Here is a 13151-nt window from a genome sequence, read left to right on the forward strand (position 1 = left end):
CATTTAAAAAATAAAAATAGTAAGAAGTTGTTTGTTATTTACCAGACATTTAGGAGACTCAGGAAACACGTGGAAAACAAAGAAGATGAAAATGAAACGTTGTTCCATTTGTACAGGTTACATAAAGGACACTGTGAACATGTGAAACAAGGTGAGATTAACTTCAAATTTAACTTCTTGGTCTAAGCGCTAAGCCCTGTGTGTAGCAAAAAAGCTAACGCCATCTGTGAAACATGGTGGTGGCATAACCATACAGTGGAAATGCTTTTTATTCACAAAAACAGGCAAGACGGAAGCAAAATCCTGAGCAATCCTGGAGGAGACGTAGTAATGGTAGAGCTTAATTTTCTGGCACGAAGATCCTAAACATACAGCCAGAAGTCTTAGAATGGCCCATTCAAAGTCTAAACCGATGTCTGAGAATTTGTGGCAACAGTTCAACATTGCTGCTCAGATAGCGTCTCCATTAATACTTTTGCAATCCTCGCTGATTCCAGTGATCTTATCTCCAGGAACACCTACACGACCAACTGTGCAAGATGCAACATGCAAACACATGCCGAGCTTCCACAAACTGGTAGCTTTGCTCCCTTCAATGGACCACGGCGTCATCCTCTACTTTCAGCTTCCCAGCAGTTCTGCTCGGTCTGATTTAAACTTTTAGAGCAACTTGCATTCAAGCATATATCATTAAGCTGTTTAAGTTCTTCTATGTACGACCAGCAGGGTTATCTATTTCCTGCCTCAGGCCTTGTTCTGCTTTGGGGGAATGAACAACAGCATGTCAAGTCGTAAAATGGCTTGTTCCCATTTATCTCTGACGAAACTCTTATCAGGACCCAGAAAAGCTCCCCTTGTCCTCAGTCCTCCTCCTCATATCAGCCTGTCTCCCTGTCCTGTTTGTTTATTTGGGATCTTTGCCAGGTATTTCCCCACTCAGAGAGCCTGAACTCACATTTTGCTCCCTCCCATTAAAGTAGGCCACACCTCCCCCCAGCAGAGTCACTCGCACCCCCCATCTTCTCTCCCTCCCACGAAGGTTGCTAAGCAATCACCCACCATGAGAGCTGGTGCGTTTGGTAGCCATTTAAATCCTTTCATATATTTTCAAACGCTGCTGTGAAAGCAAGGGCGTTTCCTTTATCTTTATTTATTTTTTTTTTTTAGATCAGTCCATCTCTGGATTAAAGGATTCACACTGTCACACATTTTACATTCAGACTTCAGAGACAAAAGGCGGTTCTGGTCATTTATAGTCCGGGTCCATCTTTAGGTAGTTCCACTTTGGACCACAGGGTGGCAGCACTGGCCGTTTCTCCGCCACGCAGCCTGAAAGACATTTTCACTGCTGTTGCTAAGCAATCCTTACTATCATGCATTACCTGTGAAACAGTTTTCTGTATTTTTACAGATGTCCCTGACACCATCTTGTTTTTGTCATCACCATTTTGAAAAATGCCCCAGTTTCCATTAGGCAAGCTAAACAGAATTATGCAGAATCTGCTTTTTATGCAAAAATGAAAAAAAAAAAAAAAAAGCCTCTTCGGGTTCATTGCGAATGATTGTGAGTGAGTGAGTCCTGCATGTTTCTGTTGGGTGGGTGATTGAAATGCGAATGCGGTCTGTGGTGGTTAAATATTAGCCATGTGCTGTTTCAGTTGGCTCCATCTCATCATGCAGGAGGCAGGAAATGTGCTCTTGAGTGATTAGGCCTGCAGCCTCTCGGCTTCCACTTTACAAGCAGTTAGAGGGATCTGTGTGCTCTTTGATTTGATACGCCGCTCAACGTCTTGTTCCGAGATGTTACACTGACCATTTTCCTGTTTTAGGCTTCATCCCTGCTGATCTCTTGCTATTTATTTTAATCACCCAACTGTTTCGTCCTTTTCACTTTCCGAATCCCTGCCCCCCTCCTCAGGTCCCCGCGTGTGTGAGTCCCTCATCTGAGCTTTGGTTGCTGTGCAGATGGCTCTTTGTTGGTTCTTTACAATAGGTCTAAGGTCAGAGTACCTCCTACCATCCACTCACTTAGACTTCTTCACTCCAGCTGACTCGTGGCTTTATTGTAAAGCTCATTTAAGCAGATATGCTGTAGACTGTCATTGCTGCGCGTGTGAAAAACGGTTGAGTTTCTGCACTGGATGAGGAGGAAGTTGTCAAACCGCAGATGTAGTGAAAAGATAGCCTGGTCATCTCAAGCTGTGAACCTGTTTCAGTTTCTAGTTTTTCCAAGTGTGAGCTACTTTTCAAGTCCTTTTTTGTTTTTTTGTTTTTTTTGGGGGGGGGGGGTTAAAAAAAGCTTGTTTTAATGTGTCAGCGGCAGCGAAGCTTTTATTTTTACAGCGTCTCTGAAAACGAACAGACTCAGGAAAATCAGCCAGATCAACCGGAGAAATAGAAATGCAAATCTGCCATCTGCTCTGCGATCCCAAACCACCCCTTCTTCATCATTCAGCATCTAATGTAACATTTACACTTTGCTCAACCTCTGAGATTTATTCAAAGGGCAGCGTGTGGCTTGGTTGTTTAAAATGACAGGCAAATGAAAAGCATACATTTTGTCATTCAAATCAAGAAAGCAAGAACAAAAAGCATCACAATCTTTGAAAGATTCTGCCATATGCATAGTAATGTCCGCAGAAGCATGTAGCCTTAGCTCCAGCCTGCATTTAGTCTTTGAGGGATTAAGAGTTTTCGCATGTGCTAAGTAAAAACTTCTGGGCACCAAGAGGCTGAGACTGTTGGAGGCAGCTTGCAGCAGGAAAGAGCAGGTATAGTGAAGGAAAGGCGGGAAACCAGAAGGAGGAGGAGCACTTTTTGCAAAGCTGTAGGAATTACTGGAAATTTCCACTTTCCTCTGGCAAGACAGTTACATGGGTGGAGCTAAGAGGTGAAATAAATAAGGTAGCAGAGCTCAAGTTTAGCTCAAGTCGTGTGCTCTCGAAGGAAACCAACCTAGTTACTGCTCACACCCTCAGCCTCTAATGCACGGGGGGCAGGGATCCGTTCAATATTATTATCCTTATGCTTGTTCTCATAAAATAAAATATCCAATCTATTGTTTTTGGGTTTTTTTCTTGAGGTTAAATGTGTGCAGATTTATTTGGAGATGCTCATGGGCAGAACCTTTGTAATGAATGCAAGCGTTAACCTCGTGTGCTTGTTGTTAGAAGTCTTGATGTTGCTTCATACCTGAATACCTCAGGGGATCCTTTTCCCATCGGCTTCTTCTGGCAGCTCCACACCCCTCAGCTAGCTGGGAAATGTAGTCCCTAAGGCACAAACTACAGCTTCTCTTTGTTCAATCAGATGTTAGAATAAAGCTCATGAAGCAACATTTCACCTTGTGTACTCGCATCCTGTCCACTGTAAAAGAAAAAAGGAGACAATAGTTTAGTACCTATAAAATGAGTGACTTTGAACTGTCTTGAATTGATACCAAACAGCCCTCCATAAGAGAGTGTACAGAGATCAAGAGGCAGCTATATTCTGATGTTTCCTCAGACCAGAGTAAAGAACCCTGCAGGGAAATGTCAAAACCAAAGAGGACGAAAGAGGACCCAGAAACAAAATGTCTGAATCTTTCAGCAATAATGTAAACAAACTGCACTGTTTGTTTACAACATGGTATTTGAATGGACAAATACCATGTTATAGTTTATCTTTCAAACAGCTGAAACCAAAATATGGTAAAAACATTTATTGTACTGAATAAAATGTTGGATCACTGTGATATTTATTTGAAAGTACATCATTCCATTAACAACAGAAATTAAAGTTGATTCTGCGAATTCTATGTAAATACGCAATTTAAACATTATCCACTTGGAATTTAAAAAAGCAATGAAATTTGCTAATTGTATGCAGTGACAGAGCCTGATGCTAATAACATCTCTCTAAACACATGTTTAAGACAAAATTATGTGCAGTAATACGTTTTTTATCCACCTAAGACAAACCAGTGCAATATATTTTTACTGCATTTTTTTCTACTTTTCATACTACTAATTTAATTTAAAAATATAGAAGGTCTGCGGTACAACTAATTGTATGTTAGTGCTACTATAGCTATGTGCCAAATGTGCAGCCGTCATATTTGAATTTGAGGTTGATGTTTACCTTGAAGCCAAAACCTGATGTAAGAAAAACGTCACACTCAATGTATTTGTGCTCCAGTTTAAAGTAGGAAAATTATTGGGATTAGCTAACTGTAGTGCTTAGCAACCAGAATCATTACCGTTAACAACTTAAGTGGATTAACCACATATTTCTCTGCATTGTATTCATTCAGACACTGCAAAAACATTTTCACTAAAATATTCTTAAAGTATGCAACAAATCTGATATACAAACAATCAGAAATGCAAATAAACTGTTTACTTCTGATGTTTTCACCAAGTTTTTCTTTCATTAAGTTGTGCTGGCTTTTGAGGTCGGATCTGAGCTGAGATTTGCAAGTAACCACAGAAAACTGATAGGACATGCTAGTTGTTGTATTCCTTGACCAGAGTACTATTGTTACTAATATGCAGTAACTACGAATTTGTATGTGTTGCAAGTTTAAAGCCCTAGAAACAAGTTTACATACAAATGCTATGTTGCACTTTGTATTTGTCGACTTTATTAATGAGAAACAATCAGTTGTGTGCAACAATCGCTAAAAATTAAATGCAGATGTTGTGCTTTCTTTTGTTTTTGAGGATTGTCACACGAAGCCAAACTATGTTCCAACAGCAAGTTGGAAAACCAGTGGGATTCTTAAAAGTGTTGGGCTTAGTGGCTTAGCTAACCATTGTTAACGACACTATCTAATAATTATGCATTTCTCAGCAGGTTGTGTATTCAAAAACCAAGATTTTTACTGCAGGAGTTGCATTGAATTTTGAAAATGGAGGTGATAATTAGTCGTTCTCACTCTGAACCCTTCTTTCAGAAGGTATTTTCAGGTTTTCTTTTTTTAAAGCTGAAAATTTTGACATCTGAGTACAATTGCTTTGCACCATAAAGCCTGACTTTCAGACTGGAATATTCATCTTAAGGAGGCATTGTAGTTGACTTTTCTGACTCGGAACTTGGAAAATGTGACGTCCAGGAACACATAAGATCATAGGAGGAGTAACATCCCTGCGGGTTCTATTGGTCGATACAGCGCACGTAAAGGTCTCTGCTTGCTGTATGCCTCCTTCGTCATCAGTGAAGGGCTTTCTTAATTTTGCCCATTACAGACGAGCACCGTCACAAACTATCCTCTTTACTGTATGCATGACTTAAAGTGCCCCATTGTGAAGTTAATATTATGTTGCATGAGCCAGTGAAAGGCAACCAGACCTCGCAGGACACTGCTGTTCAAAACAAAAGAGCCCAGTGTGCCCCTACTAGTTTCTCCAATTATCGGGACCCCTCCCCCACTTAGTTCTGACCTTTGCTCTTTGTTGGGCCCCATTTTGCTCTTCCCCTGAACACTGAAATTCCATGAGTGAGGTCAGGTCTTTGTGCCCAAGAAAATTAAGGTGAAATTAACCTGCTTGTACTTCACATCTTTTCTCCTACAGTCCCTGAACCCAGCAGGTAGGAGCCCTGTGCACTAAAAAAGTTTTTTTCTTGGTTGGCTTCAAGTGACTGCTGCTGCACAATATTCCTTTTTTTTTTCTTTAAACAGAAGTCACTGGGAACACAATGGGGCTTTTCTTTAAATGTCTATTACTTTCTGTGCTCTTACAGCTTTCAGTAGCTTAAACAAAAGTTTTTTTTTTCTTTATTCCTGGGAGTGGAAAGTGTGGTAAACAGAGTGGCTGGCAGAAATAGATGGAGGGAGTGAAACTTACCACATCACATCTCTTTTCCACCTTTTTTACCCTGACATTTGCTGCTTCTCCTACCTGCTGATTGAACCAGGCGCTCACACATTTGTGTTTGTTGGATTTTAGGTAGTCAAATGAAGCATAAAAAATAGACAGGAAATGATCTCACAAACAACCTCCTTCTCTTTGATTGCTCCTACTTTCCATTTGCAGAGAAAGTGAGTAATGCTCTCTGCTAAGTCTGCTGCACTGTTCCACCAACGGGTTTCCAGCAGGGACTGCTGTTCTTGTGATTCTAACACTGAGGATTTCTGTGGCATTTCGACTTTCTGGAGCAAGTGATACTTGCGCATGTTGTGGCTCATGAACATTTTTATTTGTCATTTCAGGTGGACAGGTTTTTGAGGGTGAGATGATAAATTCATCTCTGTCTTTTTTCGTATTAAATGTGACATTTATTAAATGTGACAAGTCAACCGAAAGCCAAACAAATTTCTCTCCAGGGGAAAAAAATATAACAATTTTAAAAATAGGCAACATTTGCTCAGTCTACCTTGAAGAGATTTTCCAAATATATCCGTTTGTGAATGTCTGTGATCCACGTTCCTTTTCAGGTGACCTCGGAGATTTACTTTCAGATTTCAACTCTCTGTTTCCAAAATGTTACTTTTCTTTCTTTCTACCAAAGTCATTCCTTTGTGGCTCACTTTGAAGCTGAAAAACAAAATCCCTCAAATATCTGAAGGTCTGGCTGACCTGTTAATAATTTCCTGTTTCTTGACTATTTTTGTCTGATGAAATTATCCCCAGAGCATGATGCTGCTACCTCCATGTTTCAATGTGAACAAAGGGTTCATTCTGAAAGTGAAAAGTTCTGTTTTTTTCTGTTAACTATGGCTCAAAATGTCCGGTTGAATCTATTTAGAGATTTAAAACTTTAATTAAAACTAAATAGTTTTATGCTCTAATCCTTTAAGGTTCTGGGAGAACCTTAAAGGATCTCCCAGAACCTTTCAGGTTCTGGGAGATCTTAGGATGTTTATTTTTCTTCAAAGAAAAAGCTTCTTTCTTCCCACCTTTCTACATCCAGAAACACAGAGAATTTGGCAGCAGATTACTGCCACACACAACCACTACTAGTACAAAAATATCATATAGCTTCTTCAGTGCTACTTTCCGTCTTGTATGTTCAATAACGTTAGAAAAACACCCAGTGTTGTAGCTGTGCTCTTGTATTTTTCCCAAGTAGTTTTCATTGTTCATTGGTGCGTGTCAATACGTGATTGCCTAAAATTATTTTTAGTCTTCTCCTGCCTGATACTTTTGTACAATGAGATTATTTTTGCACTTCATGCAGCCACATCACCAACCATGGCTTCAGCTAAATTATGCAAATGTCAGCAAGATCCTGTTAACACAGCTGAACTTCAGGTTCTTTAGATTTTCTATAACTGATGGTAACCTAAGGAGAGTAAAACTTTTAATATGTGCACATTTTTACAACCAGATCATTGCAGGTTTTTATTTCTTACTTTACCCTATAATAAGTTGGTTTTTCAGTTGAACTATAAATGGATGTTAGTCATGTTAGAGTGGAAATGTTTTGGAGAATATTTGTCATGCTTTGATTTTTAAAGAGGTGTCGTTACACATAGAGAGCAACAATATATTTGAGTTAAAATATATTAATTGTGTCACCACGGTTCAACAACCAGAGGAACATATTCAACATGAAATGCCAACATGAAGAAGATGATAAATTGTTGAAAAACCAGCTTTTGCTCTGAACCCAACCCTTTGATCTCTACGGGTAATTACACTCCTCGTAATTATATTCCAGCTGAATGTGGGGTGAATGACAACACAAGGCCTGGAGGCTTCTTCGGAGTCTGTAAGACCTTAACATTTCCAACACAACGAGATTGAAGCTGAAACAGAGAGCATTTGATTCCTCGAAGCTTTAAAAGTGGAGAGCCAAAAAAAATGGAAAATGGTATCAACGTAGCCAGCTTGAATGTGCTCAGGCATGTCCGGGACATTTTTAGGATCGCTTAAAACAAAAAGTTAAACTGTGTCATAGGTGGAGTTCTCTAAATGTTTTAGACAAAGAACCAGAATGGGTGGAGAATAAATTGTTGCAATGATGACTGAGTGATAAAAGTTACTTAGTCGAAAATGACAGGCGGTTAAGTGGAACATAACAGGAGTGGCAAATGTTCAAGGTGAAATAATTTTGCTGAAGATGACAAAGGGAACTGAAAAACGCTGTCTGTCTGGTGCATCAGCATCATCAGATGCAGCTCTTCTTTTCTCAAGTTACAATCACAAACTTCAGTTTATTTTTCATTAAATAACAAACTAACACAAAGTAGAGCATCACTGTTAAGTGAGAGAAAGATGATCTTTGGATTTCACCCATTTTTTTAAACCAATAAATTCTGTTAAGTGTAGCGTGCATGTGTTTTCGGTTCAATCTGAAATAAAATTTTGTGGAAACACTCATAGGTGGACGTGTTTTAAGGTAGATCTTTAGTAGCTTGGCTCACTGAAAGATTTGCCAATTCATTTTTGTAAAATAGTTTGAGCTCAGTCAGATTGGATGATGGTCTACAAACTGTGGCTGGATATTTAGGTCTGTCATTTTCAAAAAAAAAAAAAATATTAAAAATAAACTCTCCAGTCTCAAGTATTTTAAAACCAGTTTTGTTTTTGTATATACAATTTTATTTATCTCCACTCACCTTGTTGCCTTATTAGAGAAAAGCATTCCCACTACATGATGCTGCCAACGCCATGTTTAACAGTGGAGACTGTGTGTTCACAGAGCCAGTATTTGTTGTCAAACAAAGGATTTTTGTGTGAAAGCCTAAAGGTTTGCTTGTTCTGACAACAACATATTCTCCCACATCTTTGCCAAGTTCTTTACATCCCTTAAACAGAGCTTATTGTGGCTTCTTTCAACACTGGCTCTCTTGTTTTATGGAGTGGACAGCCAATAGGTGTCATGTCAACAGATTTCCCTACCTGAGCAGTAGATCTTTGAAGCTTCTCAAAAGGAAATCAATAATCACCTAGCCTGTCATTTAAAATGGATCCCCACTTCTTGGTAGTTTTGCAGCTGTGTGATACTCTTGGTGGATCAAACCTTCACGTTTGTGTTGATTTACCACATGAAATTCTTACAGCGTGTTTAAATTTGTGGCTGAATTACTATGCAATAGTCCTTAGTGCAAAATCTTCTTGCCAAATAAAGATACTTGCTCTATGCCTGCTTGCAAATCAGTGGAAAACTACACATTGAAAGATGAAGTAAAGACTGTCCCTAGTAAACTCACAAATTATCATTAATTATTTCAGCTTGTATTTTATTTAAAAGAAATTTTACTGATATTCATTATTATCCAAGTGGCATTTATGCAGCAACATGCTTTAACAGTTTCTAAATACAGATAACAGCAAATTATTGTCCAAGTTAATGGACTAAGGGGATGCTAAATAATGTAACACTTTTTTTTTTTAGAAACGGATGTTTATCCCCCAGGTTGTGCAGAAATTGTGTTGCCCATTAATTTGCAGCGTAGTAAAGATATATAAATTGTGCTAATTACTTTGGCAGGAGCAATAATCAGGTCTTGCAAAGAGTATAAGCACACTTAATCTGGTGCACATTTGAAGAGTTAAATATGGAAAGGAGGAGTGGCCGCCTGCTATTTTGTGTGTAATTTGACACCTTATTTCTGCAGAACAGACCGCTTAGACAAAAGATGTTGCCTCTGGCCATGTGGTAGGGATACTTGTAACAATCTATTCACTTGAAACAAACAGGTAAAAGATCATTTGAGTGTTATAACTTTAATAACTGTTGACTCCAGTCTATTGTTCGCATTTAAACTGGAAAACACTAATCATTTTTATATGTTTAGTTAAAGAATATACAACAGCGCTTTAAAAAGAATTGGCCAATCAGTGACATGATATTCGGAAGGCGGACTTCATAGTTGTGATCGACATGATTCTCAGCCAATCGCTGGCCGCAGTGGTCGACTTCAACCAATCAGGTGGCAGATCGAGCTGTGGCGTCCAACGAGAGTGGATTTTCAACGAGCCCGAGAGAAAAGCGGAGAAGGGAAGACATCATTTCTCTCTCAGTGTCTTTGGGGCTAAGCACTCGACGGCAACAAGATCGAGGAAAAAAAAAAATCTTTCTCAACAGGATTATATTTATATAAAATAAATCACAAAAAATAGCCATGGCCGATACAGCTGTTGATACAACCGCCACCACAGAGGTTACAGCCAAGGTGCGTCTTATTCAGTTTCAATCTCTTCGAAGTGTCGTGTATAAAAAAAAAAAAAAAGATTTAGCTAACTTTTTTTAAGCTCGTAACAGTTTTACTGAATCAGACTAGACAGGTTGTATAAAACGTGAGTGCTAAAATTACTTGATTTAACTCGAACTACTTAACGAAATGTGCATTTCCTAAATTACTGCCTTAAAAATACATTTTTTCGACGTCGATGTTTGATGGAGGTCATTTCTTGTCGATGTTCTGTTATGAAAACCTGTTGTGTGTTTAAGATTTAAATGTAAAAAAATGCGCAAATGTGGTCCGCTTCGAGGAGACAAAGCGGCTGAAACGGTGCAGCTGGTGAAGCGGAGCTGCTGTGGGCGGGAAGCCGAAGCGCGTTCACATTGCGCGGCATGGGCACCGAAACGCTTTCTTTTCTAAACACTTATCCACCGTGCGCCATTTGTGTGCTTCAAACTGTTTTGTTTTATTATTATTATTATTATTTTAATCTTATTTTCTAGTTGTGGTTGTCGAAAGAAGATTGTGTTTGAACGAGAAAGAAGATTGTGTTTGAACGAGCGTACTTTACGTGAGTGAGCGCTGACTCGGTGCTCTTATTTTGTAGGAGCTGAAAGAGAAGAAAGAAGCAGCAGCAGCAGCAGCGGAGGAGGAGGAGAAGTCGACCGAGAGCGGGGACGCACCTGCCAATGGCACCGTGAGTCTGAGACACAAACCCCGCCGCATGGCCTTTTGTCTTAGCGCCCCTCGTCGTGCAGGTGTCGCTGCTCGCCCGGCTCCCCCTCCTGCTCAGCTGCTCCCTCCGCTCCAGGCTTTGTTTGGGTTGTGAAATGGCACAGATGTTACAGCTAGCAGCCCCTTTTTTTTTTTTAGAAGTCTCCGTTGGCCTCTCTAGCCTGTGGTTTTTATCACAGCTTGGTAGTTAATCCTCTGGGGAGGTAACAAGACGTCCACTCACTTCCCCTTGTTTTTTTTTTTTAAGTGACGCCCAAAGGAGATTAGATTTGCTAGGTTGGGATCTGTTTTAATTCCCTTTTAAACGAGTTAAAATTGTTTTATTTTATTATTTTTTTTGGCAGAATGGTGCTGAACACAGTGACAAAAAGGAAGAAACTACAGAGGAGGAGCAGAAGAATGGAGCTGGTATGTTGCACTTTAAAAAAAAATAAATAAATGAATCAGATTTGAAATGCTTACCTGTTTCCTCTGATCTCTTTTGCCCTCGATGCATGAATTCCGATTAGGTGTTCACCCCGAGCAAGCGCATACCTGGATATAGGTCGTAAAGGGTGTAATTTATGATGTGACACCCCTGTCTTTGCAGAAGATGCGGAGGCGGCGCCCCCTGCTGAGGAAACCGATGCACAGCCGGTGAAGCGTGCAGCTGAAGAGGAGGAGGTGAGTTGACATGAGGCTGAATTGTAATTGCTTTGAGTAATATGGTGATTTGTGCAGCTTTGCTTATCTCCTAAACCTGTTGTTGTTGTTGTTGTTTTTCCCTCCTTTCAGGACAAAGCTGAGACAAAAAAGCAGAAGACAGAGGAGAATGGCGACTCAAAAGAAGCAGACGTGGAGGCCTAAGTCTTTACCCTGCTACTTGTTTGCGGCACTGTCCTACCAGTCTGGTCAACATTGCTTCATAGAGCTTGTGCTTTCTATGTTTTCGATAGAGATTTTCCTTTTGGTTGCTCCCATATTTTCACATTGCACTGGAGTCTTTGAGATGTAGTGGCCCTGCATACTTCTTTTTTATGAAATGTTATTTATTGGTCTTGAAAATGAGCTTTTTTTTCTACTTGTTCCAAGTCGGGCCACGCCATAAGATCAGTTTTTTCATTTCCTGACGTTTCACATCAGTCTGTTAGAAGCACAATCTCTATGCAAGTGTTGACCAGGTGATTCATACATACAGGCAGCTGCTCACCCTCAAGGCTCATGTTGACCTCTCAGATACACTTAAAAGGACCAAAGATAAGTTTTAAGCAGGGGATAATAGACAGTTGTTGGCATTATTAGTCGAGGTGTCAATTTTTGTGTTAAGCTGCTACTTAATTCCTGCCTGCCCTGTTAACATAACAGATGGTGCAAATGAGTAAAAGGGGCTGTCTCTTACACCTCCGCTGATTGTGTAACCATTTTCTTTCCTGTGGAGGCAGGAGTTTGCAATGTTAATTAACCCCTCTTAAATCTTAAGGCTTTGGTCATTTGTTCTGTATGCATTCCACGCAAGTTTGTACCATTTATACTTTTTTTTTTTTTTTCTTGCATTTTCAACGAGTTTTATGTTATGGTTGAGTAGCCCACTTCTGTGTAGACCGCCTTTTTCATAACCAGAATGGCATTTGGTTACTTCAGCCACTGCTTTGTATATTCTGATTAAGAAATAAATTTGTCTTTTTACTTGTGTGTCTGTCCTATTTCTATGCTAACCGATCAGTTTTCTGAAATTGATTTTTTTTTTTTTTCTGTAACTGGTGATGTCATTTGACCCACTTTTTTTTTTCTTTAACATGGAAAATGGCTGGCTAGAGACAGGAAGCGGCAGGGATCATTTCCCTCACTTGGTAATGGAACAGAAAGCAGGCAATCAATAGCTTCCTGTTAAGCTATGGCTCCCCCTGGTGGTGTACTTTAGAACTTCAGCTTCCAGTCAGAACACGTATCCACGATTCTCATCGATTTATCCCTGCTTCAACACATCTGAATCCTTTTATCGACAGAAGCCTGTAAATGAACCACTTATTGGATTCAGGTGTGTTGGAGAAGGGACACTTACGTTTTCTTGGCTGCCTTTGAATTGTACCATCATTAAACAGTAAAATAATAGTAAAAAAAAAATCCTATTTTGGTCTTATAAAAACCTGTTTCATGGAAAATTTTAATTGGTTTAATAAAGTAATTTTAAATTCAGAAATTTGGGACTTTTGAAAAGTGAGATGTTCAGTTCCACCTTGAGTTTTTGTCCTTGAATTGGACCAAAATTCTTTGTGATGGTAATCCTTATAGAAATCCAAAAGGAGATTACTTTAAATATCTGGGA

At 39.5% G+C, this 13151-nt stretch overlaps 1 protein-coding gene across 1 annotated transcript; it reads left to right on the forward strand.

Annotated features, from left to right (window-relative positions):
* The first annotated feature begins 9545 nt into the window (after positions 1 to 9545).
* Positions 9546 to 12511, forward strand: LOC103464464 (uncharacterized). The gene is made up of 5 exons (XM_008408587.2): positions 9546 to 10102; positions 10719 to 10808; positions 11191 to 11254; positions 11436 to 11509; positions 11621 to 12511. The coding sequence occupies exons 1-5, from the start codon at positions 10052 to 10054 to the stop codon at positions 11690 to 11692; spliced, it is 351 nt and encodes a 116-aa protein (XP_008406809.2). The 5' UTR covers positions 9546 to 10051; the 3' UTR covers positions 11693 to 12511.
* The last annotated feature ends 640 nt before the right edge of the window (positions 12512 to 13151 follow it).

The sequence above is a fragment of the Poecilia reticulata genome, chromosome 5 (assembly GCF_904066995.2).
Source record: "Poecilia reticulata chromosome 5, P_reticulata-male-v2, whole genome shotgun sequence".
NCBI classification, from domain to species: Eukaryota; Metazoa; Chordata; class Actinopteri; order Cyprinodontiformes; family Poeciliidae; genus Poecilia; species Poecilia reticulata.

Coding starts and splice junctions, on each gene's coding strand:
- LOC103464464 (XM_008408587.2), top strand. CDS start 10,052: ATGGCCGATACAGCTGTTGATACAACCGCCACCACAGAGGTTACAGCC. Junction 11,255..11,435: donor GGAGCAGAAGAATGGAGCTG/GTATGTTGCACT, acceptor CTGTCTTTGCAG/AAGATGCGGAGGCGGCGCCC. Junction 11,510..11,620: donor GTGCAGCTGAAGAGGAGGAG/GTGAGTTGACAT, acceptor CCCTCCTTTCAG/GACAAAGCTGAGACAAAAAA.